At 35.0% G+C, this 27,835-nt stretch overlaps 1 protein-coding gene across 1 annotated transcript in view; it reads right to left on the reverse strand.

Annotated features, from left to right (window-relative positions):
- EXOC5 (exocyst complex component 5) overlaps positions 1-27,835 on the reverse strand; it is a 69,301-nt gene that overhangs the window by 29,483 nt on the left and 11,983 nt on the right. The window contains exons 2-11 of the mRNA XM_047735665.1: positions 19,596-19,690; positions 18,760-18,907; positions 16,577-16,771; positions 12,634-12,698; positions 9,407-9,435; positions 8,118-8,227; positions 2,929-2,973; positions 2,681-2,821; positions 1,607-1,689; positions 374-583 (exon numbers count right to left, since the gene is read on the reverse strand). Coding sequence (XP_047591621.1) covers positions 374-583; positions 1,607-1,689; positions 2,681-2,821; positions 2,929-2,973; positions 8,118-8,227; positions 9,407-9,435; positions 12,634-12,698; positions 16,577-16,771; positions 18,760-18,907; positions 19,596-19,690 — 1,121 coding nt within the window. The remainder of the gene's footprint in view (positions 1-373; positions 584-1,606; positions 1,690-2,680; positions 2,822-2,928; positions 2,974-8,117; positions 8,228-9,406; positions 9,436-12,633; positions 12,699-16,576; positions 16,772-18,759; positions 18,908-19,595; positions 19,691-27,835) is intronic.

Consider the following 27,835-nt stretch of genomic DNA (forward strand, 5'->3'; position numbering starts at 1 on the left):
TATCCCCAGGTCATCAAGAAGCTCAAGGTATCTAAACTAAACTATTTGCTATTTTTTCCCACACACCTGCAACAACAGAAACAATGTGTTTTCTAGTTAATAACCTGGAATAATTCACTCAGCCTGGGGGAAAAGAAAGGAGACTATAGAACTCTTTATAGTGCTGTTATTTTGCTTTACGTTTTAATTATATTATGTTCCATTTCAACACATGGTTCAAGAGACAGGATTTGATCAATGGTGTAAATGAGCTGGGTTAGAGGAGTTCTTCACAGAAAATTCACTGACTGTTAATATTTGACAACTCTGTCCAAATCTAATAAAGTTCTTAAGAATCTTTAGCTTAAATACAACATTTAACAAAAACACTCACCCTCCTGTGCCAATGGATCTCTTCTGATGGTTTTTTGAATCATAATAGCGCTGTAGGATCATAGCACTTCTGCTTTTCAAATATCCAGTCTCCACTTCAATATAGTTCTCCAAATAGGAAATGAAAATGGATTTGATAAGCTTAGACAAGAAAGTCTGTTTATCAGTACCTAAGTTAAACTCCATCAACTTGCTGGAAAGATTTGTGGTTCTTTTCATGGAAAAGGGGGAAAAAAAGATTAATGTATATTTTAGGTATAGTGATAATACTAAGGAATATATATTTTTACAATGTGATTTTAATAACATGTTAAACCACCATTTCTTAAACCTTGGAAGGCACTTAGGATACAAAGAGCAGCTGCACAGGGCTATATGTAATGCAGAATGGGTATTACAAACAACACTGTGGTTTAGAAAACTGACTACAGATAATTTTGCTTCTAGGAGAGGAAACTGAAGCAACCGACCAGTCTAGAAATGGCAACAGTGGCAGAATGACTTCAATATGTTCTAATGCCATTCCTGATATGGTATCCACATCAGAATACTGAGAGATCTACTTTCTTTCATTCTCTTTTTTCTTTTTCCATGTAGACTTTCCCCTAATTTTTTTGTTTCACATTATTAAAGACAGGCTCATGATAAAAGTTGTTGGGATGGACTTCCTGACTATGGTTATTTTTGAAAACCTTCCTCTCAAAATGATGACACTGATGAACAGCAAAAGGACTGGGGAAAAAACTCCACAAGAAGCTTCTGATACAGTATTTCCAAATATTACACTTTCATTTACAAAGCCCAAGGTAAATTTTCATATTATACTTACAGCTGAAACTGTCATTTGCTAAGAATTTGTGACTTTCTCAATTTCTAAAGTTTTAAATGCCAGATAAATGTAATTATACTATCTCTTAGAGAAAAAAAATGAAGCAACAGTGAACTAACTTAAAATTAAAACCAGAAACAAAATTTTTGAGTCTTAACGTAAAAAAAAGTTACATTAAAGTACATGACTATACAGCATAATATCCAATTCCTTAAGTTAACAAGCTAAAAATACTGCTCTTTGTACAATAGTAGTCTATATAACCAAGATTTAATGCTAAAGGTATACTACTATCTGACAAACTATTACTCAAAAATACCTGAATACTTCATTTTCTATTAAAAAAGAAGGAAAGAAAATCTGAGGTGCTACTATTTTCCTATTTTCTAGTAATTAGAAGTATACCTTGTATATAAATCATAGAGATTTTTGAGATACTGCTCTGCATCAGACTTCCTGCATTCTTCTAACTGGTCTTTCACAAAACTCTGAAAAAAAAAAAGTCAACATTTTGTCAGATAATTAAATATATTTTTCTCTAAAATTATTCCACATTCTTTAATTGTTCTGATTAAAATACAATGGCAAAGGCAATGCATGGAAAATATACGAATATAAAAAAATAAGGTTTTAATTTTTAATGATTCTCATATTTACATATTCATCTATAGCCCTCTTGGGAATAAGTATTAAGAATTTCAAAATATCTTTTCTTTTGAAACTGGCCCATCTTGCCTTATAAAGTACATTTAAAAAACAAAACCTGAGGCTATACTGATATAGTCAATTCCTTAAAAGCAGCATTTCCCAAACTGTGGCCTGGATATAACCCTAGTGTTCCTTGAGACATTAATAGATACTACTCTAAAATTGGGAAATGCTGTACTTTACACTCCTGTTTCCAGAGAATCACAATATACATTAGTACTTTCAAAGCATATGAAAAGTCCTGAATTATGTTTCAAAAACAAACACATTAATGTTGCTTAATCCAGTAGTAAACATAGTTTGGGAAATGTTGCTTTAATGTATAATGCTATGGGAGTCAAGTTTGTAAATTAAATTACTGTGTTTTTTCTTTTAGTGTTAGTACATATTATAAAAAAAATTCTACAGATTGCACTTGCAATTTTTACTCAATTTCACATATGCCATCTATTGGTCAAAGTGAGCACCCAATAAAAATTAAAATCTGAGGCTACCCCTCTGTAACCTGTTACAACTACTACTGCTATTGGAATAAATTTCAAACATGCTCTGATGATGCTTAGTGATTATGATTAGTACCTTTTTTCTTGATGAACAGTATTTTCTTAAAAAAGCATGATACTGTCATTCCTTTCCCCTTCACTGAATAAACAGATTATTAACCCAAAGGGCATTATATGAATAAACTAAATTTTTAAAAAACTTTAAAAACAGAGAGGAAAAAAATTCACATATTGCTTTAAGAACCATTTAGTTGTTGTTTAAAATTACCTGCAGTTTGATTTCAAATACATTTTGAATAAGTTTAGCCAGTACTGTTTCTGGATTACTAAAGATATCTCCAACTTGTTTGTTCACCCGTTGACAGAGTATTGCTGCATCTTCAAATATATCATTTCTCAAGTAAGCACCCTAAATAGAGCCATTTTACATAGTGAATATATAGTTTTTAAATGGTTTTAAAAATATAGATTAGCATAAAATAAAATAAAATCCAGTAAAGTGTACTATTATGTTACCTCCTGGCACTGCTTTATATAAACATCAACACAATGGGAATAACCCTATGAAGAAGAAAGAAATACATTATCACAGTTCGGGTTTAACTACAATAATAATCATAATAGTAATAATCTCAATAAAAGAATTATTATATGTAATAAAGCTATGTCTATGTCCTAATGAATCACCAACAAAATTAGTTATTGGACTTAAGTAAAATTAAATGTAGAAAACTAATAACATAGTATCTTCTCTCAGTTGCTTTCTTTGAAATTGATCACCTGGTTCATATCCTTGCAGCACTTTAGAATGAAAGAACACTGAGGGATGATTTCTGTAAAGTCTTTTGCCCTATGATCACATAGCCATCTCCTTCAACTCTAAAACATGTGGTGTGCAGGCACTCACACACAGATTCACAATCTTGAAAAATGGTTTACATACGCACATAAGTATACCTATGTATGTATGTACATGTATACCTATGTATGTACTTCCTTCTTTACTCTCTTGGGTTCAAAGCATTTGTGTTCCCCTACAAGAATTTGAACAGAGCTGTGCTCAACTGGCCTTCTGGAAATTTACTTTTAAAACTGAATCTATTTTAGCAGAACATATTTAAACAAATAATTTGTCATATCAAGCTCTCTATAATGATTTTTACTCATTAACAATTCATACATAAAAACAAATAAGCAATGCAAAGTATACTATTGTTTAAAGAGCCATTCTCAATACTCATGCAGGTATTTTACTTAAATGAAAAATCTAAAAAATTACTTCTATTTCCCTACTCAGATACAAATATAAAGTTTTTTATATATATTTTTTGTATGTATTTCTTTTTTTCTTTTAGATTTTATTTAGTTAGTTAATATACGTCATATTATTAGTTTCAGTGGTAGAATTTAGTGATTCATCACTTACATATAATACCCAGTGCTCATTACAAGTGTCCTCCTTAATGCCTGTAGCCCATTTACCCCATCTCTCTCTACCTCCCCTACAGCAACCCTGTTTGATCCTTATAGTCATGAGTTTCTTGGGGTGCCTGGGCGGCTCAGTCCGTTAAGCGTCTGCCTTCGGCTCAGGTCATAATCCCTGGGTCCTGGGATCAAACCTGATGTTGGGCTCCCTGCTGAGCAGCGAGCCTGCTTCTCCCTCTTCCCCTGCTTGTGCATTCTCTGTCAAATAAATAAAATCTTAAAAAAAATAAAAGTTCCTTATGGTTTGCCTGCCTCTCTGTTTTTATCTCGTTTTTCCTTCCCTCCCCCATGTTCACCTGTTTTGTTCCTTAAATTCCACATATGAGTGAAATCATATGCTATTTGTCTTTTTCTGCTTGACTTATTTTGCTTAGCATAATACCCTCTAGTTCCATCCACATCACTGAAAAAGGCAAGATTTAATTCTTTTTGATGGCTTAGTAATATTCATATATATATATATATATATATATATATACATACACATACATATCTATGTGTGTACACACACACACACACACACACACACATACACATACCTCATCATCTTTATTCATCAGTTGATGAAAACTGGGCTCTTTCCATATTTTGGCTACAGCGGACATTGTTGCTATCAACCTTGAGGTGCATGGGCCCCTCTGAATCAGTGTTTTTGTATTCTTTGGGTAAATACCTAGAAGTGCAATTGCTCATTCATAGGGTAGTTCTAGTTTTAACTCTTTGAGAAATCTCCGTACTGTTTCCGGAGAGGCTGCACCAGTGCATTCCCAATAACAGTGTCCCTTTCTCCACATCCTCACCAACATCTTGTTTCCTGACTTGTTAATTTTAGCCATTCTGACTGTTGTGAGGCGTTATCTCATTGTGGTTTTGATTTGTATGTCCCTGATGCTCAGTGATGTGGAGCATTTTTCATGTGTCTACTAGCCATTTGTACGTTTTCTCTGGAGAAATGTCTGTTCATGTCTTCTGCCCATTTCTTGACTGGATTTTTGTTTTCTTTCAGTGTTGAGTTTGATAAGTTCTTTACAGATTTTCGACATTAACCCTTTATCAGGTATGTCATTTGCAAATATCTTCTCCTATTCCATACATTGCCTTTTAGTTTTATTGTTTCCTTTGCTGTGCAGAAGTTTTTTATCTAGATGAAGTCCCAATCATTTTTGCTTTTGTTTCCCATGCCTCTACAGCCTCTACAGACATGTTTAGTAAGAAGTTGCTGTGTCAAAGAGGTTGCTGCCTGTGCTCTCCTCTAGGATTTTGATGTTTCCCTGTCTCACATTTAGGTCTTTGAGCAATTCTGAATTTGTGTATGGTGCAAGAAAATGATCCAGTTTCATTCTTCTGCATTTTGCTGTCCAATTTTCCCAACAGCATTTGTTGAAGAGACTGTCTTTTTTCTATTGGATATTCTTTCCTGTTTTGTTGAAGATTAGTTGACCATAGAGTTGTATGTCCATTTCTGGGTTCTCTATTCTGTTCCATTGATCTATGTGTCTATTTTTGTGTTGGTACCACACTGTCTTAAAGATCACAGCTTTGTAATACAGCTTGAAGTCCAGAATTGTGATGCCACCAGCTTTGGTTTTCTTTTTCAACATTCCTTTGGCTATTCAGGGTCTTTTCTGGTTCCATACAAATTTTAGGATTGTTTGTTCCAGCTTTGTGAAAAATGATGGGTGTTATTTTGACAGGGATTGCACTGAATGTACAGATTCCTTTGGATAGTACAGACATTGTAACAATGCTTATTCTTCCAATCCATGAACATGGAATGTTTTTCCATTTCCTTGTGTCTTCCTCAATTTCTTTCATAAGTGTTCTACAGTTTTCAGAGTACAGATCTTTTACCTCTTTGGTTAGATTTTTCCTAGGTATCTTATGGTTCTTGGTACAACTGTAAATGGGATTGATTCCTTGATTTCTCTTTTTGCTGCTTCAATATTGGTGTACAGAAATGCAACAGACTTCTTTGTGGTTGTATTACCTGTGACACCAATGAATTTCTGTATCAACTGTAGCAATTTCTTGGTGGAGTCTTTCGAGTTTTCTATAGAGTATCATGTCATCTGCAAAGCATGAGCTTGAATTCTTTGGTAATTCAGATGCCTTTTCTTTTTGTTGTCTGACTGTGGAGGCTAGAACTTCCAGTACTATGTTCAACAACAGTGGTTAAGAGTGCACATCTCTGTCGTGTTCCTGACCTTAGAGAAAGAGTTCTCAGTTTTTCCCCACTGAGTATGACAGTAGCTGTGGGTCTTTTATATATGGGCTTTATTATGTTTAGGTATGTTCCATCTATTCCTACTTTCTTAAGGATTTTTGTCAAGAAAAGATACTGTATTTTGTCAAATGCTTTTCCTCCATCTATTGAGAAGATCATACGGTTCTTAACCCTTCCTTTCATATTAATGCATTGTATCACACTGATTGATTTGCAGATATTGAACACCTCTGCAGCCCAGGAATAAATCCCACTTGGTTATAGTGAATAATCCTTCTGATGTACTACCGGATTCAATTAGATAGTATCATTCTGCATCCACATTCCGTATCCACATTCACCAGGACTGTATATTGGTCTGTAATTCCGCTTTTTAGTGGGTTCTTTTAAAACCCTCTGGTTTTGGGATCAAGGTAATGATGGCCTCAAGAATAGATTTGGAAGTTTTCATTTCATTTCTATTTTTTGGAACAGTTTCAGAAAAACAGCCATTAATTCTTCTTTAAATGTTTGAGAGAATTCTCCAGGGAAGCCATCTGGCCCTGGACTTGTCTGTTGGGAGATTTTTTTTTTACTACTGATTCAATTTTTTTTGCTGGCTATGGGCCTGTTCAGTTTTTCAATTTCTTCGTGTTTTAGTTTTGGTGGTTTATGTGTTTCTAGGAATTTATCCATTTCTTTCAGATTGCCAAATTTGTTGGCATATAATTGCTCATAATATTCTCTTATAATTGTATTTCTGCAGTGTTGGTTGTGATCGCTCCTCTTTCGTTTATTATTTTATTTATTTGGGTCCTTTCTCTTTTGTTTTTGGTAAATATGGCTAGGGGTTTATCAATTTTGTTAATTCTTTCAAAGAACCAGCTCCTACTTTTGTTGATCTATTCTACTGTTGGGTTTTTTTTTATTTCTATATCATTTATTTCTGCTCTAATCCTTATTACTTCCCTTCTCCTGTTGGATTTAGGCTTTATTTGCTGTTCTTTTTCCAGTTCCTTTAGGTGTAAAATTAGGTTGTGTATTTGCTTCTTGAGGAAAGTCTGTATTGCTATATACTTCTCTCCCAACACCACCTTTGCTGTATCCCAAAGGTTTTGGACTGTCATGCTTTCATTTTCATTTGCTTCCAAGTATTTTTTCAATTATTCTTTAATTTCCTGGTTGACCCATTAATTCTTTAGTAAGATGTTCTTTACCTTCTATTTACTTGTGGTCTTTCCAAATTTTTTCTTGTGGTTGACTTTGGTTTCAAAGCATTGTGGTCTGAAACTAAGCAAACACTGTTTCTTTAAGCACCTTCTTTGTAGAAATACAATGCCATACAGGGATTCTTTCCCTAATTCAAATTCCAAGAAGACAATATTCCTTTGTATTACCACCTGTGATCCTCTGAATTTAATTTAAATATTTTACTAGTTACATTCCATCTACTCTCTGATTCCTACATTCCACTAGAAATTTAAAGCTAAATCTTTTTTTTTTTTCGAAGATTTTTATTTATTTATTTGACAGAGAGAGAAATCACAAGTAGGCAGAGAGGCAGGCAGAGAGAGGGGGAAGCAGGCTCCCCACTGAGCAGAGAGCCTGATGCAGGGCTTGATCCCTGGACCCTGAGATCATGACCCAAGCGAAGGCAGAGGCTTAACCCACTGAGCCACCCAGGCATCCCTAAAGCTAAAATCTTCTTACTTTCATCCTATTAGAACATGTTTGACTAAAAAAATTAATTAATTAAAAACAAGAAGACAGTATGATTTTCTCTGTCAACTCATATAAAAATTAACTGATAAAATATTAATATTATTGAATATAAAATAATACCTAAAATTTAATATTATTTATGATGTGAAATATATATTCAAATATCAAAACAATAAAAATTATCACTGTGATACAGTTATACAACTATAATAAAATCAGTCACTATATTATACATAATTTATATAATTTCTACAATCTTGAAAACTAAACTTTGTTTTTATTAATTACCATTTACCTTAAAATGAAGCAAAACTGCTGCTACTTCTCTCATTCTGGAGATTTCACCTCTTCTTTGAGCACTAGTAAACTCCTGAATCAGTTGGCATTCTAAATCATGGTATTTACCTAAAAATAAAAAGAAAGTCATTTATCTACAATGGGACATTCAAGGTATCCAAGTTATTTACAAACATATGAATTATTTACAAATATATAATGACGATGGATCTACCTTCCTTTTTAAAGAATTACAAAAACAAAGTGAATCTAGCCTTACAATGTACCATGATACATAAATCTATATTTTCAACACAATAAAATATTCCCAACCAGTGGTCTGATTACCATTTACCACTGTTACTTAAAAAATCAGTTAACTGAGATAAACCTCTGGATTTCATTTTTGATAATAAGAGATAGGAAAAAAATCTTAAACCTAAAGCGATAGAAAGGGTGAAGAGGACTATAAAACTCCTTACTAGAGATCAGAAGTCTTTACCATGAACAATGGTGGATTCAACACCAAATCTCACCTTAAGCTAATATATAGCATCTGATTCACTCCATTACTGAGGCTACTAATGTTCTGAAAGAAAACCTGAACTTAGGACTTATCTATAAGTAATCAAAAACAGTGCCAGGAAGTCCAACTATCTATGTCATTCTGATGTAACTCTTCTTGGAAAACAGGTGGCTCTCTGAACCTTCTATGCAATGGCATCCCAAACATGACTCAGATTACCACGGGAGCCTACAAATATAGTGGCTTTTCCAGAAACCTAGACAGACCTACTTAAAATATAATCCAAAGATTGAAAAGAATAAAACTAATCATGTAAGGAGTCATATCAGTACCAAAAGGCTTATATGCACTGGGCCTTTAAAAAAAACACCTACTTTAGAGATATATGTATGGATATAAAATAATCTCCAAGATACATTGTTAAATTAAAAACACATGGTATAAAACTATTTGTATAGTATGCTAGCCAATTATTTTAAAGTAACTGGGGACAGTAGAACTAAATTCTAATCACACACATGCATGCACGCACGCATGCACACATGATTTATATCCTATGCTTACATATCTACAGCACACTCTGAAGAATACACAAGAAACTGGTAATGATTATTTTAAGGAAGAGGAGTCAAACTCAGGGATGGGGTGGGAGGATGACATTGTTTCCACTATCTCTCTTTTTACTATTTTTTTTTTCTTTTACACAAGTATTTTTATTATCTATTCAAAACAAAATACTTTATACACATTTTAAATACTTTGAAATACTATTAAAAACTTACTCGCAATTTTGGATTTTACTTCTGAAAACCTGAAAGATAAAAATCAATGATAAGGTTCATTAGTAATGACAAATGTACCACAGTAATCTAAGATGTTAATAAAAGGGGAAAAAAGAATCTGGGTGATATAAGGGAACTCTTTTTACTAAAGGTCATCATTGGGAAGAAGGGACAGAGGGAGGAAGGGAGGGAGGGAGGGAAGGAAAAGAAAAAGAAAAAGAGGGAGGGAGGGAAAAAGGGAAGAAGGGACGGGAACAAGAAAGAAAGAAAGAAAGCAAGACAGCCAGCCAGCTAGCCAGCCAGCCAGAAGAGAAAGCAGGCCAGGTAACAAAACTGAATTGGGGCAATTCAGATGGGGTAACTGGTTCTCATTAAGGAAATTCACATTGAATAACCAGTAACTTCTTAAAGAGGGAGAAGTTCTATATGAGACATTAACAACTCCACCAGCTCCAACACTGAGCTACTATTTCAACACATTATTTTTTTTTTTTAAAGATTTTATTTATTTATTTGACAGAGAGAGATCACAAGTAGGCAGAGAGGCAGGCAGAGAGAGAGAGAGGAGGAAGCAGGCTCCCTGCAGAGCAGAGAGCCCGATGCGGGGCTCGATCCCAGGACCCTGGGATCATGACCTGAGCCGAAGGCAGCGGCTTTAACCCACTGAGCCACCCAGGCGCCCCATTTCAACACATTATTCACTAACATTTTAAATTCCTCGATACTTATCTATTTGCCACTTCTGTTGGGATTTTTTCACATAAAATTCTATTATTGTTATTTAAAAGAAAAACAATGGTAAGTATATGAAAAATAAAATAAAAGCCATAAAAAGGACCCAGAAACATGTCTTACAGACTAACCATTCAATCTTTGCAAATTCAGCAACTGAAATATCACATACTAGAATACACTTGAAATTTTTAAAAACTTAAGTATCAAGGGAGAAGATACATCATGGAAAATTAATGTTGAGAGATCCTATGCAATCAGTTTGAAGAGGAGGGTGGCTGGCAAAAGAGATGGCAAAGGCAGATAAAGAAGGTAAAAAAAATTTAGAGAGTTACACAAAATTGATGTATTAAAGTCATGGTGGATTAGAGAGTGCATGTAAGGCCATATGATCGTTCTGAAAAAATTAAATCTAATTAGGACATATATTCAATTCCAAGGCTCGGTAGAGAGGCTAAAACAAAACTATAAGAGAAGTATATAGCTGAGAAGTGAAAGATGATGAGTATATGTAGAATTGGATGGACAGATTATCCAATAATTATCAAGCACCTTTTGTGAGCCACACATTTAACCTACTTAAGTAAATGGTCCAACTCTGAAATGAGATAGAGAGATTTTAGGGGGTGACTTTAAAAATCATTGCTCATTAAGCACCTGGCTGGCTCAGTCTTTACGACATGAAGCTCTTAATCTCTGGATTGTGAGTTCAAGCCCCATGTTGGGTGTAGAGATTAGTTAAATAAACTTTAAAAATCAATCAATCAAGGAGATGGGGATGATAGTTCTTGGTGAGGATAAAGCAATATACTGTAATATTTATATTTTGAAGATACCATTTCTTTTCTGATTTTTTTCAAAGTATATATATATATTTTAAAGATTTTATGTATTTATTCGAGAGAGTTCGAGCAGGGGAGGGGTGGGGGAGAAGCAGACTCCCCACCAAGCAGGGAGCCTGACACAGGGCTCGATTCCGGAACCCTGAGATCATACCTGAGCCAAAGGCAGACACTTAATCGACTGAGCCACCCAGGGACCCCTCAAAGTATATTTTAACACAAAATATGAGCTAAATCTCTTCAATAAATTGTAGTAACATAACAAAGATTTTCCCTAAGATTTTCAACTATGTTTTAATGACTTAATAATGTTTCTTTATAAAATATATGAGAATATCTTTCTGACCCTAATAAAATAATATGTTAATAAACAAAACAGAACTATTCAGAAAAAAAATCATGATTCATCATGCTGGGAAAAATATGAGATTATTAGCAATAGCTAAATGATACATGACCATCACTGCTCATTCTATATGATGACTCAGAGTTTGCGGGTAAGGAATTCATTCTCACCCTATGTTTGTATTGCAAGCTTTAAGTATAGCAATACATTTATATTCTACCTGTACCCAAGGATCCCCAAGTACTGCCCCAAATAATAACAGATCTATTGTCTGTTACATGAAGACTTATTTTTTTCAGATGTTCATGAGGAAACTACTATTACCAAGATTTTATTAAAAAGTCCACCATTTTATTTGAGGCTCATGAAAGGCAAGTTTATATTTTGCTAGGACTTAATTATCTTAGAGAAAAAATATGTATGTATGTATAAATGCCTTTGTGTGGGTACACATCAAAAATTTTTAACTTAATGGGGCACCTGGGTGGTTCAGTGGGTTAAGCCTCTGCCTTCGGCTCAGGTCGTGATCTCAGGGTCCTGGGATTGAGCCCTGCATCGGGCTCTCTGCTCGGCGGGGAGCTTGCTTCCTCCTTTCTCTCTGCCTGCCTCTCTGCCTACTTGTGATCTCTGTTTGTCAAAAAAAAAAAAAAAAAAGTCCACCATTCTACGGACTAAAGGGAAATCATGAAAAAAATCTTCTCCATAAAGTTTCTTTTAAAATGAAACCATTAATACCTAACTTAGCAATGGCCATAGGGCCTTGCATCTAAAGCAAGATTTCTGAACCTGGTGTCCCCAGGGAAGAGTCTGTGGCTAGGCTAAGAGTCTAAAATTCCATAAAGTTGCATATCATAATCTGTGTGTATCTGAGTTATGAGAAGAAACGTTACAGCTTTTATCAGCTTTTTGAAGGTGTCTAAAACCCCCAAAAGTTTAAGAATTCTTATCTACATATAAGAAAAAACAGCTGAATGACCCCATGTTTAAATTTTCCCTGTCCTCTCCCACCCAGGTTATCAAAGTCCAAAAAATGAAAATTCAAAATATCATGTTAGTAAATTTCAAAATTCTCCTTCAGCAATTTCTTTTCAGAAGAAAGACAAAGGACTAAAAGTACTTCAAGGTGTATCATTAAATGTAGATATTAAGAGACCACATTTTTTCAGTCAACTATTATATACTATGTGTTGTACAAAGGGGTTACTCAATAAATTCTTGTTCAATAAGAAAAACCATACAGGGAAAAATACAACTTTATCTATAAACTATAGCATATATTCAAATTAGCTCTTGAGAAATAAACTTGCCTGTCAAAAGGTAACTCCTGGGCAATTAGGTGCAACTTCTGAATGATGTCTGCTGCCTCCTTTATCTATTCAAAAGTAAATGAAAGCAGTAATTAAAAAAAAAAACCCTATGCATATCAAAAACATCTTTATACTTGAAAAGAGCCCACAGACCCTCATTCCAACAATTTTCTTTTAAAATTCACAAAAATAAAACCTTGCGAGCAACAGAAAGACATCTGGGATATCACTAATACTGAGTCAATAAAACACAATATTTGTCTCTCTGGTATTGAAATTTTGTGATTTTATAATGCCACAGTCCCTTCCCAATGAAAACCTGCAGATCAAATTTACTTGGAAAAAACTTAAGTCATTGTTTGCTAAAAGCAAGAATGTCTCTTCTGGTTTATGAACCCAAAAAAGACAAACAAGATTTTTGAAAGTAATTCAGATCATATTGCTGCATATATGTTACTTTAAGCTAAATGCATAAAACAATAAAAACACTTGTCATTTAATAAATACATAAATTTATAAAACTTGTTCTAAAAGCAAAGACAGAATTTAATATGAAGTCTCCTGAATGAAATCCGGTACAAAAATGTGTTTACTTATTTATAAGTTATAAAATTAAAGGGCTAAGGTCAGGGGTCTAAAGTTCTTATAAGCAAATATGTGACTGCGCTTACTTACACTAGTATGTAGGGTGGTTATTTAATAGTCACTTTTTCTTTAAATGTCACATAAGTACTGAGTTTTATTTCAGCACACCCTTAATAACTGATTTTATGCTCACTCTCTTATACACTAAAAAATAAAAAGATACTTAAAAACATGAAGGAAGAGCTAAAAACATTACTATAGCTCTTTCTAAGTATCAGGTGAAGTCTGGAAAGCAACAGTGGTTAATAGCAGGGTCAAAGAAAAAACATCACTGTTCTCAAACAACAGTGAATATAGGTTTCAGTTTCACTTATCTCTTCTCTACGAGTCAGCAAGTCACTGTCATTTTCAGTTATCACTCCCTCAATCCTGCTGCACATGGGCACAGGTAATACTGCAGTATCGCTTTTCACCATGTCATTTATTTGGACTAGCAATGTCCATCCTTTTCTCCTCACCAATATCCCCTTCAGAAAAGACCTGCCTGGACCATAGCCATTTCTATGTTTCCATCAGAAATTTGTTCCTATCTTTTAAGAGATGGAAGTTCCCATTATGTACTGTTTGCAAACTTTGCATAAATGCAGTGGATAGTAGCAAGTAACACTTGATTTTATTGAATTTCTATAGGTAATTGTTTTGGAAAAATCACTTAAAGCACTATAGTTCTTATGGTCGTCCATCACTTAAAATGTACTACAACAGTAAGTACAGAAGTTGTCAAACCACAATCTAATCATTTGCTTACATCTAGAGTGAGGTGAGAGACCAGCCATACTAGCAAATGATGTTAAAGATAATCAGAGTCATCAGGCATTATCTACATGAAGCACAATAAGCTGTGATTCTAGGAAGAAAAACAGCTAACATATTTTGTAAGAACAGAGGTAAGAGGAAATACATAATATGGACATAAAATAAGTCTTTCCTAGGGAAGAAAATTAAAGATTCTGAAAAACAAAGATTAAAAAAACAAAAATGGCTATGGAGCAGGAAGATATCTTATCCGATTCCAATTCCTTCCACAATCATACACTTCCCTAGCTATGTGGGTGATTTTCTTTCCTTTGGGAAGATAGAAATTGAGACAGCCAGAAGGTTATCTGATAATTAGCAGTCTAATACCATATATGAGTTCCTAAGTATAGTTAACTGTGATAGTACCAAGCCAAAAATAATGATTCACAGTTAGTAAACAGTAACTCAAAACTTATGGAAGACATGAGAGAAAAATAAAACGATTGGGGGGAAAAGGAACAAAATATAAGAAAAAAGAAACACAGGACACTTGGGTGGCTCAGTCAGCTGAGTGTCCAATTCCTGGTTTTGGCTCAGGTCGTGATCTCAGGCTCATAAGATCGAGCCCCACATCAGGCTCCTTGCTCTGTGTTCAGCAGGGAGTCTGCCTGAGATTCCCTTTCTCTCCTTTTGCTCCCCCTTACTCCCAATGTGTGCACACTCTTTCTCTCAAGTCTTAAAAAAAAAAAAAAAAAAAAAAAAAAGAACACAAGATGAAAGAAAACGGAATATAGAAAAGAGTGAAGCAAAGGAGAAGAGGAATTCACTTAAAAACCGTTAATCTATACTTAGACCTCAAAAATTATAGTTAAGTGACCAAGTGAATGAACTAGCAATTTGAAGACTTCTTCTTCCAATTAAAACCTGAAAACTTAAGAGGTAACAATAATGCCAAGAACTATACAATTACCTGAGGATAATAAAAAAAATTTTTTTTTTAGGACTTTATTTATTTATTTGACAGACAGAGATCACAAGCAGGCAGAGAGGCAGGCAGAGAGAGTGGGGGAGGCAGTCTCCCTGCTGAGCAGAGAGCCCAATTCAGCTCGATCCCAGGACCCTGGGATCATGACCTGAAGCTGAAGGCAGAGGCTTTAACCACTGAGCCACCCAGGTGCCCCAACTAAAATGTTTTTTAAAAAATGTAAAGAACCTAATTTCTTGATGTAAAATATTACAAGTAATACAAATCAGATTAAAAATATGCATGTTCAGGCATATTTTTTCCCCTAGATTATAAATGGCTGCCTTGGCTGCATTCAGATAAACAGGACAACTCACATTGGATAAAATATCTACATTTGGTTTATAATAGCATAAAGAGATTTCATAATCCTATAGGTATAATCCAAGGTAATCCAAGTTATAAAATTTAAACTATATATTTTTCATGTTTAAAACATATTTATAATATGCATAAATATATACTTTTATATTATAAATATATGTTTATATTTAGTAAATATAAAATAAAACATTCCATAAACTATGGAGAGAGCAGACAGCCCGATGTGGGGCTTGATCCCAGAATCCTGAGATCACGACCTGAGCTGAAGGCAGAGACTTTAATCCACTGAGCCACCCAGGCGTCCCATACTAATTATTTAAAATACTGTCTTTTCCTTACAGGAATTTTGTAAAATATGTAACTGTTTCTTCAAAGGTCTCTAAAAATTATAAATTCTATAAGCCTATATAGTTCCTACTCACAAAATTTGTTGCTTAATTCAAAGTAAACTTCAACAATACCTAACTTTTAACATTCCACTATCAAAAATACTCCATGGAGTAAACTTGGAATAATTCAGGGAGAACTGTATTTATATATTAGTGGACAATGTTACCATATGTATATACTATCTATAAGAATTTTTTCATGCATTTTGATTTTTCCCCATGGGAGGAAGAAAGTCAGCTAAATATCTTCCTTCCAAGACTGTAGAACAGCCAATACTTAATACTTAGACCAGTATTAAGTGACCAGTGCTATGAAAAGGATTAATATAAACAATTCAGATTTTTCAATTCTCTTTAGTCCAAACTATGCTTGAATTCTTTATAAGAGCTCTTTATTCATGTAACAGAAATTAGAAGCTCTGCATTCCTCGTGGAGAAAGATACTTCAGCCTGTCAGTGATTTAAGTCAGACTACATCCACACCCAATGGAATATAACCGTTAAATTATGTTAATACTAAAAGTCAACTACGGAAAAGAAAAACTTATTAACACAGTTATCTCAGCATTGTCAAAACACACATAATTTCATAAACAAAAATTCCAGACAATCCTGCAATTAAAAATCTGAATATATACACTTCATCAGTAATCTGCAGCAAGTGTATTAAAACACACTTCAGAACAATAAAAAGTTTTAATAAGTCAGCTACTTGGTGATTTGAAAGTAGTAGTAGTAGTAACTGGAAAATAATAAATATAGTTCATAATTTGGGCATTGTTATTAGTGATGGAGGTGCTTTTATCTTTCTGACAGTACTCACCTTTTCAGAATTTGTAAAAACATCAGATTTCAATTCTCCATCTAGAAACTCATTAAAGTATTTCATCAATTTCTGAGCCTCCACTGCCCGCTGTCTAGGTGTGTTTACCCCTTCCAACTGGTCTCCAAGGTGACAGACCTTGGTTGCTACATAGCTGATGTGCTCATCTAGTTCCTGGAAATGTTGGAAGGCAACCTAGGAAAAATGCGCAGAAGCATAAAATACAATCAGAGAATCTAGTTTATAAGTGAATTCATATCAAAACTAGACCATCAGTCTCATCTCCACTCTCTAACTTAGGTAACTAAAGATAACACAGAAGTTATATGTGAGCTAAACTAGAAACAATTTATGCCCATTAGCACTGCATGATCTGAAAACTTTAACAAAGTTGCACACATTTATACCTTTAACTATAAAAATAATATTTTATCATGAACATTTGTTAAGCAATAAAAGAGTATCCTATTTAACAATATTGCCAGTAAAATTAAGTCCTAAACAATGATTCTGAAATCAACGAACTAAGTATCAGGAACCAGTGGTTGAACAATTTGCTTGCTATTACACTGAGTCAAAAATGTCAGAAATAAAAGGCATTAATTAAAAATAGAGCATTTAACATTTATTTCAAATATCTGAAGAGCAATGCTAGTATTAGAAATAAGGTAAGATGATTTTGCCCAGTTTTGAAAACATAAAAGACTGTAACAGTTATTCAAGTGAAGCAAAGGTAAATACTTCCTCACATATTCTTCCCCTTTTTCCAGGGTACACAGGCTGTCATGTGGCATTTGAAAGTTATGTACAATGAATGCCTTAGAATTGCCAATAACAAAATTGCTGATAATTCAGTATGGCACTTTTGTTCTGACTTTAAAATAAGAGGTGAGGAAGGAAGGAACTGCAAACATTCACTAAGGACTTCCTCTGTGCCAGACACGGTTCTAAGCACATTACATGTATTTACTTATTTAATCCTTTTAACAACTTATTTTATAGATGGAAAAATCTGAGGCACAGGGAAGTTGTTTGAGATTATAACGATAGTAAGTGGCAGAGCAGACAGTCTCCAAAGCTTCTTAAATTAACTATTAATACTATTATTATTACCAAGAGAAAACTGCATTTTAAGTATTTGGAATCTTATCACTTTGACTACTTAAAAAGGCATTTTCTGTCTTACGTAAATTACTGACTTTATTAAATATTTTTCCACAGCCATATATGCTTAAGTGAAGGAAATCAAATAAATATAATGTGAGCAAAAATCAGTTTGCTAATTCCTAACATTAAAGAACAGCCCCTGGGAGGCAGCAATGCTAAGCAGGACTCCATGAGCTACATTTATAAAGGGCAATCAGGTTCCAGATAAGGCCCAAGCTGTAAAAGGGGTTCACATGCTCCAGATTCAGTTTAAGATTTAAGAATGGCTTGGAAAGGGATGCCTGGGTGGCTCAGTTGGTTAAGCAGCTGCCTTTGGCTCAGGTCATGATCCCAGCATCCTGGGATCGAGTCCCACATCGGACTCCTTGCTCTGCAGGGAGCCTGCTTCTCCCTCTGCCACTCTGTCTGCCTGTGCTCGCTCTCTCTCTCTCTCTCTCTCTCTCTGACAAATAAATAAATAAAATCTAAAAAAAAAAAAAAGAATGGCTTGGAAGTTGCTTACTTACCCCAGGGCCAGGCTAGTGATTTGATTTTACTCCAAAATGAACTGAGGAAGAGTTCTGTATCCACTCTCACTGTGACATCACAGTTCTCGTTTGAGTATATACCACATGACTTGTAGAAAACTTCCCAGATTAGGGGAAAAACTGATCCAGGCAATAGCTGTTCTGGTATTACTTTGTTTTATGCTTAATGAGAATACAAACGACTACTTAAATATCCAAGCTAATCATGAACCCCTAAAAATGCAGGTCTGCTAAAGTTTGCACTGTGACTGTATTGGATACGACTCCAACCTAAGAAGGATCTACCATGATCACAAACCACGGATCAACAGCAAGTCAGTGCTAAGAATGGCTGTTAACAATTCACTGACATTTTTCCCCAGGGATGGGAACAGTTGATAGAAACCTCAACAATTACTATTATGTAACTAAAGTTTTTAAAGAACTTAATAGTGGAAGGAAATAAAGATATTATAACCTGTGTAAACTATTCATAGCTTAACTGTTTACCTGATTGCTTTTCTGGAGCTCTTGTACCTTCTTGGCAAATTCCTTGGCTTCTTTCTGACACTGTTGCTCTAGTTTCTCTACTTTCCTTTGAATCCTTTCATCCATTATCTGTAGTTCCTGAATATGATTTACAAATTCTTCTAATAACCTAATAGAGGAAAATCAGAATATATATATCAATTCATCTATGAGTAATCATTAGGAACTGGCCAGTTCACTTGTAATAAAGTATCAATAACCATCCCCTGAAGTACGGATGATCATGTTAATTTTCTCAAGAACATCTTTGGGATTATCTTTATGATGAATGAAAACCTCACCCAGGAAAAAAAAAGAAAAAAAACCTCACCGAGAATCTCTTCTACTTGCCAGAATAGAAATCAATTTTATAGAAAATAGCCAAAAAGATAAAAATATATTTTTAATATATATATACTATAAAAATATTTATAGACTATATAAAAATAACATTGTGCATTCCAGGGAACAGTGACTTTCTGTTTCTCTGATTTACAACTGTACTTAAAAAAACATACTCAACATGTTTTTATTTTAGAGATATAACCAACCTTTTCTAATTTATTACTAATTGGAGAAAACATTAAATTCTTTTACACGATAAAACCCCTCCCCTAACACCAGTTGAAGTCATTCTCTAAAATAAAAGAAATATAAAAGAAAACAAACCCCTAATTCTAATGCTTTTATCTTTACTGGCCAAGTATTAACTAAAATCCCTTCACACAAACTTTGGAAGGAATTTCAATAGTCACCTCTATTCCAAACACAAATTTGTACTAGATTGGATCTATGGGGAAAAAAACATTTTACTTCACCTTTTGGGATCGAAAGCTTCAGGACCCCCTCTAGAGCCTCCTCCTGGGGTTCTCCACACAAGTCGTTCAATATACTCATCTGCCACAAAAGGCTCCTAGTTTACAAAATAAATGTTCTTTTAAAAAGTTTCAGAGGAGATAACTTAATGCTACCTACAAAAATGAAACAGGTTCTACTATGTGAGGTCTTAAAATGGAATTAAATTTCCATTTAAACACATCAATATTATTAAAATGTACAAGGTTTTTTCATTTTAAAAAATGAATAGATTAATAAAAATTAGGATATTAAAATATCAGAATAGTATTATAATTAGTTAGAACATCCCAATGGAAAATGACCAAAGGGTACAATTTATAGAAGACATATGAGAAACATGAAATACTTGTGGCCTCACTAATCATCAAATAAAATAAAATTATCATTTTTTTTTTTTTAACCACACACACTGACAAAGTGATTTTTTTGGTAATTACAATATGCAACACAGGAGAGGGTAAACTGAAATTCACACACTCATGTTTTAGAAACATTGATAGGTAAAATATTTTTGAAGGACAACAGATAGTGATTTAATAACATCAACAGGGGCGCCTGGGTGGCTCAGTGGGTTAAGCCGCTGCCTTCGGCTCAGGTCATGATCCCAGGGTCCTGGGATCGAGCCCCGCATCGGGCTCTCTGCTCCGCAGGGAACCTGCTTCCTCCTTTCTCTCTGCCTGCCTCTCTGCCTGCTTGTGATCTCTCTCTGTCAAATAAATAAATAAAATCTTTAAAAAAAAAAAATAATAACATCAACAGTATTACAAATGCTTATACCCTTTAACCCAGTAATTCTACCTTTAAAATTCTAAGGGGAAAGCAGATATGAGCACAACAATTTTTGCTGAATGTTCACTGAGTATTATGTATAATATCTCAAAATTATTTCATAAATATTCAATAAGTCATTATTAAAAAATAATGACAAACTTGCAGGATGAAAAACTATCTTCCTATTAAAATCATGCTAAAAAATTAAATGCAAAAATGTTTATATATAATACTGATGAAAAAAGCAGGATACACTTTTCTAAATTTTCTCAGAAAAAAAGCATGAATTGTGGGGAAAAAAGAGAGTATTCAAGTAGAAGACCCAATCAAGAAACTAAACATTCAAATGTTCACCATTAGCTGACAATAAATTTTTTAGACTAATACACACTAATTTATGTACTTTTCATGCTACCTTCTTTCACACAACTGGATATCATATATTGCTTCCCACTTAGCATGTAACTTAAACTAGTAGCATTTGCTGGTGATTCTAGTTTGAATTCTCCATTTGTTTTTAAAACATATTTTCATTGATAAACATTCAATGAATAATAAAATTTCCAGTGCCAAGCACTGTTAGGCTTTAGAATAAAAAGATATATTAAAAAACTGTAACCTCAAGAAACTCATAGTCTAATAGGGGAAAAATTATAAAGATATGTGATACATAAAAGAAAGAATGTGTGCAAACTTTAATATTAAACACTTCTGAGTAAACTGTTACCTCAACAGGTAGTTGGGCAACAGAAATGTGGTATTTACTAATTCAGCAAATTTTGCTAAGCAACTGCTATGTGCTGGGCATGGTAGTAGAATATAAATGTTAATTCAACAGACAGGGTTCCTGCAAGGCCTCATAGGAATGATCTAGGTAAGGATGCCAACAATAAACAAGTACAGACATAACTAGTTATAATTGTGATAAATGTAAGCAAAAGAAAAGTCCTGGATCTAAGCCTACACAACAGGAACAGATGATGGGAAGACAGTAAGGGAGAGAAGACTGGCAAGAAGTAGGCATTACATCATGCAAACTTTCAGAGGACCTAACACTTCAGCTGAGACTAGAATAAGGAAGAAAAATCAGCCAGACAATAATGGAACAAATATTTTTCCTATTAGGAAAGAGCAGATAGAACATAACCTATTAGAGGAACTGACAAGTAAGATAGACTAGATCACAAGGACAACATCTGGAGAAACATGAGAGGTGACAATTAAGGGGAACAGATAATAAACTTGTTCTTTTTTATCATCATCTTCATCACCACCACCACCACACTGGTATTTGAGAGAATCGTTCACCAGTCTCATGTGAGAGGAGGAATGAGAGCACGAATTTCAGTCAGGCTGACAATAACCATCATGATAAGAATATGCATTGTGCACATTCTTATCATACGTACGAACAACTTATATGTACCAACAAGAATAACATCTCACATAAATACTTTACATGTATTACTTCATTTACTACTCTCTTCATAAGACCTGTAAAGAAGGTCCTATTTTATCCTCATTTTATGATGAGGAAACTAAAATTAAGAGAGGTTAATTACTTAACCAAGGTAACACAAGCTGAGCTGAGATTTGAATCATTCTGTTTTATTGCTATGTAAAACTGAATGGCAACTATGGGAAACTACAAGTAGTTCCCTGTACCTAAAGTTAGATGGTAAGTGTAACAGGTGAAGCTAAAAGTTAAAAACTGCCACATGAAGGCATATGCACATCACTGATCATGTCTTTTAAAATTTCTACTTATATTTATAAACATTCCAATCATATGACCCACCAATAATGCATACCAATAATTTTATCAGACAACTGATACACTGTCACATGCCTATCTGAAGGCAGAATCCAGTATCAACTTTCAAACTGGTTCATATTTTATAAGAAAACCATAAAACCTTTACGACTGTTAACATCACTAATTGCTAAAAGAAAAAAGTAAACACTGAGCAGTAAGAACACAAAACAATATAAGTAGGTATTAAAAAAATTTTTTAAACTTTACATTTTACCTATAAAAGTCTCTTGTATAGCAGTCAAATAACTGAAAAATAGCTGTCATATTAATCCAGTTTCTCTCATAAGATTGCCATTATAGGGGGCGCCTGGGTGGCTCAGTTGGTTAAGTGACTGCCTTCGGCTCAGGTCATGATCCTGGAGTCCCGGGATCGAGTCCTGCATCGGGCTCCCAGCTCCACGGGGAGTCTGCTTCTCCCTCTGACCTTCTCCTCGCTCATGCTCTCTCTCACTGTCTCTCTCTCTCTCTCAAATAAATAAAATAAAATATAAAAAAAAAAAAGATTGCCATTATAGGGAAGCTATCTGATAGGATGGAGGCACAGAAAGTAAACAAGGTTGTTGGCTACTTTAAAAAAAAAAGAACAGTTTATACATGTGCTGACATGTTTGAGAAATAAGTCCTAAGGATAAATTAGATATCCCACAAAGGAAAAATTTTGGCCCTGTGAAATATAATTAACTCATTTAGCAAACATATGATCATTTAAATAATCAAACCTCTTCTCTACTTCATTTCTATTGAGATAAAAGTTTACATATGTCAAAAAAATTCTTAATTTACATATATAAATTGGGAAACACTGATTGAAGATAAAGGAATTTGCTTAGAGCTACTTACAACTTTAGAGACTGAGCTACTTCAAAACTTAAAATCTGACAAGCATATGAAATACTCCTAAATAATGTTGACAACAGCTAATTTTTAAGGTTTTATTATGTGCCTAATACTTTACATACTTTATCTCATTTAATACAAATCTATGAGGTAGGTTTTATCAACATTGATTCATTTTATACCTATGCAATTGTGTGATACAAAAAGGTTATTTAATCCAAGGTCACATGGATTTATCTGATTTCAGAGGTCCAAATTATCACTTCTGGTAAAATCCAGAGCTTTTTCTTTAAAAGAGGCTAAACTGGGTGCCTGGGTGGCTCAGCTGGTTAAGCGACTGCCTTCTGCCCAGGTCAGGATCCTTTAGTCCCGGGATTGAGTCCTGCATTGGGCTCCCAGCTCCATGGGGAGTCTGCTTCTCCCTCTGACCTTCTCCCCTCTCATGCTCTCTCTCACTCTCTCACTCTCAAATAAATAAAGAAAATCTTTAAATTAAATAAATAAATAAAAGAGGCTAAATTAATTTAGAAAGTAGTCACCTCTTCCAAAAGTCTACAATACTCCCATAAATAACTTTACATAATAATCATGTTCCTTTTCCTTGTCATATTTTACACATGCACATCTAAGTAAATAATTAATAATCATAGTTCTCATGGGTTATTAATTTATTATTCGGTAAGAATAAATTGCAATTTATTATGGCAATTTTCAACTTTCAAATTTCATTGAAATTTACACTGTTCATTAATTTCAATATACCACTTTTATTAAATTATATATGTCCAAAAACTTATACATCAGCAGACAAATATTACTGACATGGTAAAAAAAAAAAAAAAAACAAGTAAGCATTTTTAAATATGAAATATTTCAATTTTCTCAAAATACAATATTCCTTCATTCAACAAATATTCATGGAGGGCCTAGTGCATGTTACTGACTATTCTACAAACCCAGGAAAGAGCAGTAAACAAGGCAGGAGAAAAATCTCTGCCCCTATGGATGTCATGAAAGGGAGTGACAAACAAATGAACAGATAAATGATAAATAAGAACTATGAAGAAAACTAAAGAGGATACAGAGTGATGGATTAAAGTAGTTATTTGGCAGAAGTAATCAGCAAGGCCTCTCTAAGAAAACAAATTTTGAACAAAGACCTGAACACAGCTAAGGAATAAGCCATGGAGGAAAGCAATGCTCCAAATACAGAGAACAAACTTGACATATGAGCCAATGACAAGAGGACAGTGTGACTAGAGCAGAGAATATTGTAGATGAGATACAAAAGAGGTAGTAGGAGTCCAGAGCTTATGTCAAGGTCATAGAGGATGTATTATGATATACTTCCAGCTATTTATTGAAAAAAAAGGCCAGGTTCCTGGAAGGGAGGACTCTCCAATATGCTAGCAAATATATGCAGTGATGATTCTACTACTCCTTTCCCCTAAAAGAGCTATGACCATTTACTTGAGTACTGTGCACTAGGGAAAGGGGAACACTCAAACATTTTGAGGTCTGTTGTTTATAAGGTCCTAGATGATTCCAATACTTGATTGACTCCAAGCATCATGGACTCAAGAAAGTGAGGACTTTTGGGAACCAAGAAATAAATGGATTCTTAGCCAAGATCCAATGGCTCCACTACTCCAACTGCTGGCCATTTCCACAGTGTGCAAACATGTAACAGTGTCAGACACACTTGATGGCTGATGTAATTCCCAACTGGAAACTTGGGCCATAGAGTAAGAGCTTTTATAGTGGGGAAGTCCAAGGTGTCTCTGAAATTGCCTCTACTCAATGTAGTAAATCAGGTGGAAGGGCAAAATTTAGTGTCACTCTTAAAGTTCTAAAACGAGGATGAGCAATTTTTTTCTTAAGGAGCCAGACAGTAAGTATTTTAGGCCTATAAGCCATACAGTTTTCTTACAACCATTCAACTCTGCAGCCATAGTACAAATGTAGCCATAGACAATGAATAAACAAAAGGGTATGGCTGTCTATTAGTAAAACTCTAAAAACAGCATCTACCCCATGCCAACCTCTTATCTAAAGAATGCTGGAGTTACGTTCCTCATAATTTTCTCACTTAATTCATTAGTCTGGGTCTTACCAGACAAATCCTAGAAGGTGATTATCTCAAAATCAACCAGAAAGGAGCCCATTACATGTGTCATGCCAGATGTAGTATCTCCTACCTTCATGGTATATGACTGATGATTTGCTAGATACGTTATTTTCTATCCCTATTAAAAAAGAGGATCAGACATGGAACGGACAATGGTATACATTACAGTTTTGCTTCAAGACCATGTGAACTCTCCTACTTCTATTATAACATAATCTGTACCATTTTGGACGTTCTGAAGAACATCTTACTGATTCATCATATATAACTAACATCATTGGAGAGGTCTTCATAAGATACACGCACTCAAGAGACTGCTATATACTATATACAAAGACGCAAGGGCACACTGAATCAGTAAAATTTTAAGGTAATCGGGGCATTCCAAGACATCGCACCTAAAGTAAAGGACAATTATTGTACCTTGTACCTTCCACCACAAGGACACACAATACCTGATAGGCCTTTCCAGGTTCTGAATGCACATGCTCTGGCACATATATCAAGTGACATAAAAGCAGGAAAGGGCTGTGCACAAGTGGGGGCCAGACAACCAACACTGCTGTCTGGGCCATACAACTTCACAGACCCTATAGTATTAAAGGAATCAAGTGTTTACTAAAGGTATCAGTTTTGGGAAACAATGTCAAGTGGAGTTGTGGCAAGCCCCAGTAGGATAATTACAATACAGATCTCTGATTAATAAAGCAAGATCATGTCATCTATAGCAGAGAATTATAGACCTTTTAAGAAATAACTCCTGATGTGCCACTGGACCCTGGCAGAGATAGCACACCTAACCACACGGCATGAAGTGAACATGTATCCAGAACTTTACAGCATGAGCTGGGTTCTAATAGACTCATGAAGTTATTATGTCAAGTGGACTGAGGAACTCGTCATCTTAAGATGGATGGGGTAAACCCAGAATCAGACATGAACAAAACCAGAAAGCAAACTGCATAAGCAGAAAGTCCAAACTCCCATGATCTCTACCATTATTGCACTAGCATTCCTCCTTCAATTAACATGTATAGCCTTATGGGGGATCTCTTACAACCAGGTGATGGAGAAGGAAAAAGCCTGAGCTTGGTTTGTGGAGAGTTGGCTAGGCATGCAGGTATCGACTAAAAATGGACAGCAGCTGCAATTAAAACCTCACTCAGGTGGCCTTGAAATTCAGTGGCAAGAAAAAAAAATCCTTTCAACAGGCAAAGCATTGCAAAATATACCTGCTCATCAGATTGGGTGGACAGAGAATGGACCTTAGGTTAGCATATATATGGACTCAAAGACAATGGCAAAGGGACTGGCTATGAGAGGGGAAAATTAGAAGACTGCGGATGGAGGAATCTGGGATAGAGGCATCTGGATGGATACATGTAAGTGAGCACAGAGTGAAGATCTCTGTATCACCAGAGGCCATCTACCATGGAAGAAGAATCAAACAACCAGGTAGACAAAATGACTCTACCAGTTGACATCAGTCAGCCTTTGCCTAGCATCAGCACCCTGGGGACATGAACAGAGGGGACACAGGACAGAGACAACACAGCCCCAAGAGCATGAGGTCCTACTTACTAAAGCTGATCCAGTTACCATCAAAGCTCAATATCGAGCCTAACAGCAACAAAGACCAACTTTAAGCCCCTGAAAGAGACATATCCTTCAAGCAGACTAATCAACCACGTAGTAGCATGTTGTTACATTAGTTCCTTTCTAGTCTAGTTAAGTAATTCATTCTGACAGGAATAGAAACATTTGAGTTGGGTATGCCTCTCCTCAGAGGGAGTATTGTTTCTGTGGCACTGGATCCCACATACCACATCACCTCAAAGGACCCACTTTACAGCAAAGGAGGTGACCATGGATCCAATGGTCATATCACAGACCATACCACCCAGAAGCTACTAGTCTGACAGGGCATTGGAACAGCCTGCTAAAGGCACAGCTGAAGTTCAGAGACAATAACTATAAAGATGGAGCACTATTCTCCAAGATGCAGTATATATTCTGAATTTAAAACCTTTATATCATGCTGTGTTCCACAGGAAAAACATGAGTCTGAGAACAATGAACAGAAGCAGAAGTGGTCCTGCTTATAACGACTCTCAATTTGTGCTTTCTAGTCCTACAATTTTGGGGTCTAGAGAGAGGTCTGATCTCCAAAGGCAAAGATCTCTTCACCTGGGAATGTAATAAAAGTCCCATTAAACAATAACTATGAGTGCTGCCTCGGCACTTCAGCTGCTTCATCCAGTGGATAAAGGCAAGAAGAGGAATGACTATCTTTGGCAGAGGCAACTGATTCTAATCAGGAGGTAGGGCTGCTATTACATCATAGGTGCAGGAACAATATTTGTGACACACAGATCTCTTCGTGGAGATCTCTTGGTACTCTGTTGACCAATTCTGAAAGTACACAAACAAGCACAGCAACCCTGGCCTAAGAAGGGCATGGTAACCAGTAAAGCCACCAAGATCAGCAGGGGCATTAGCTGAAGGTAAGGGAATATTAGAATGGAGACTAGAGAAGGGAAACAGAGACTAGAGAAATGAGTATCAGTTGTAACCTGAAACCAGCCACAATAGTGGGAGCCATAGTTCGCCCCACTAACCTCCTAATTTTCCCCCCAACTGGAACATGA

This window comes from Lutra lutra, chromosome 7 (assembly GCF_902655055.1).
Source record: "Lutra lutra chromosome 7, mLutLut1.2, whole genome shotgun sequence".
Classification (NCBI taxonomy): domain Eukaryota; kingdom Metazoa; phylum Chordata; class Mammalia; order Carnivora; family Mustelidae; genus Lutra; species Lutra lutra.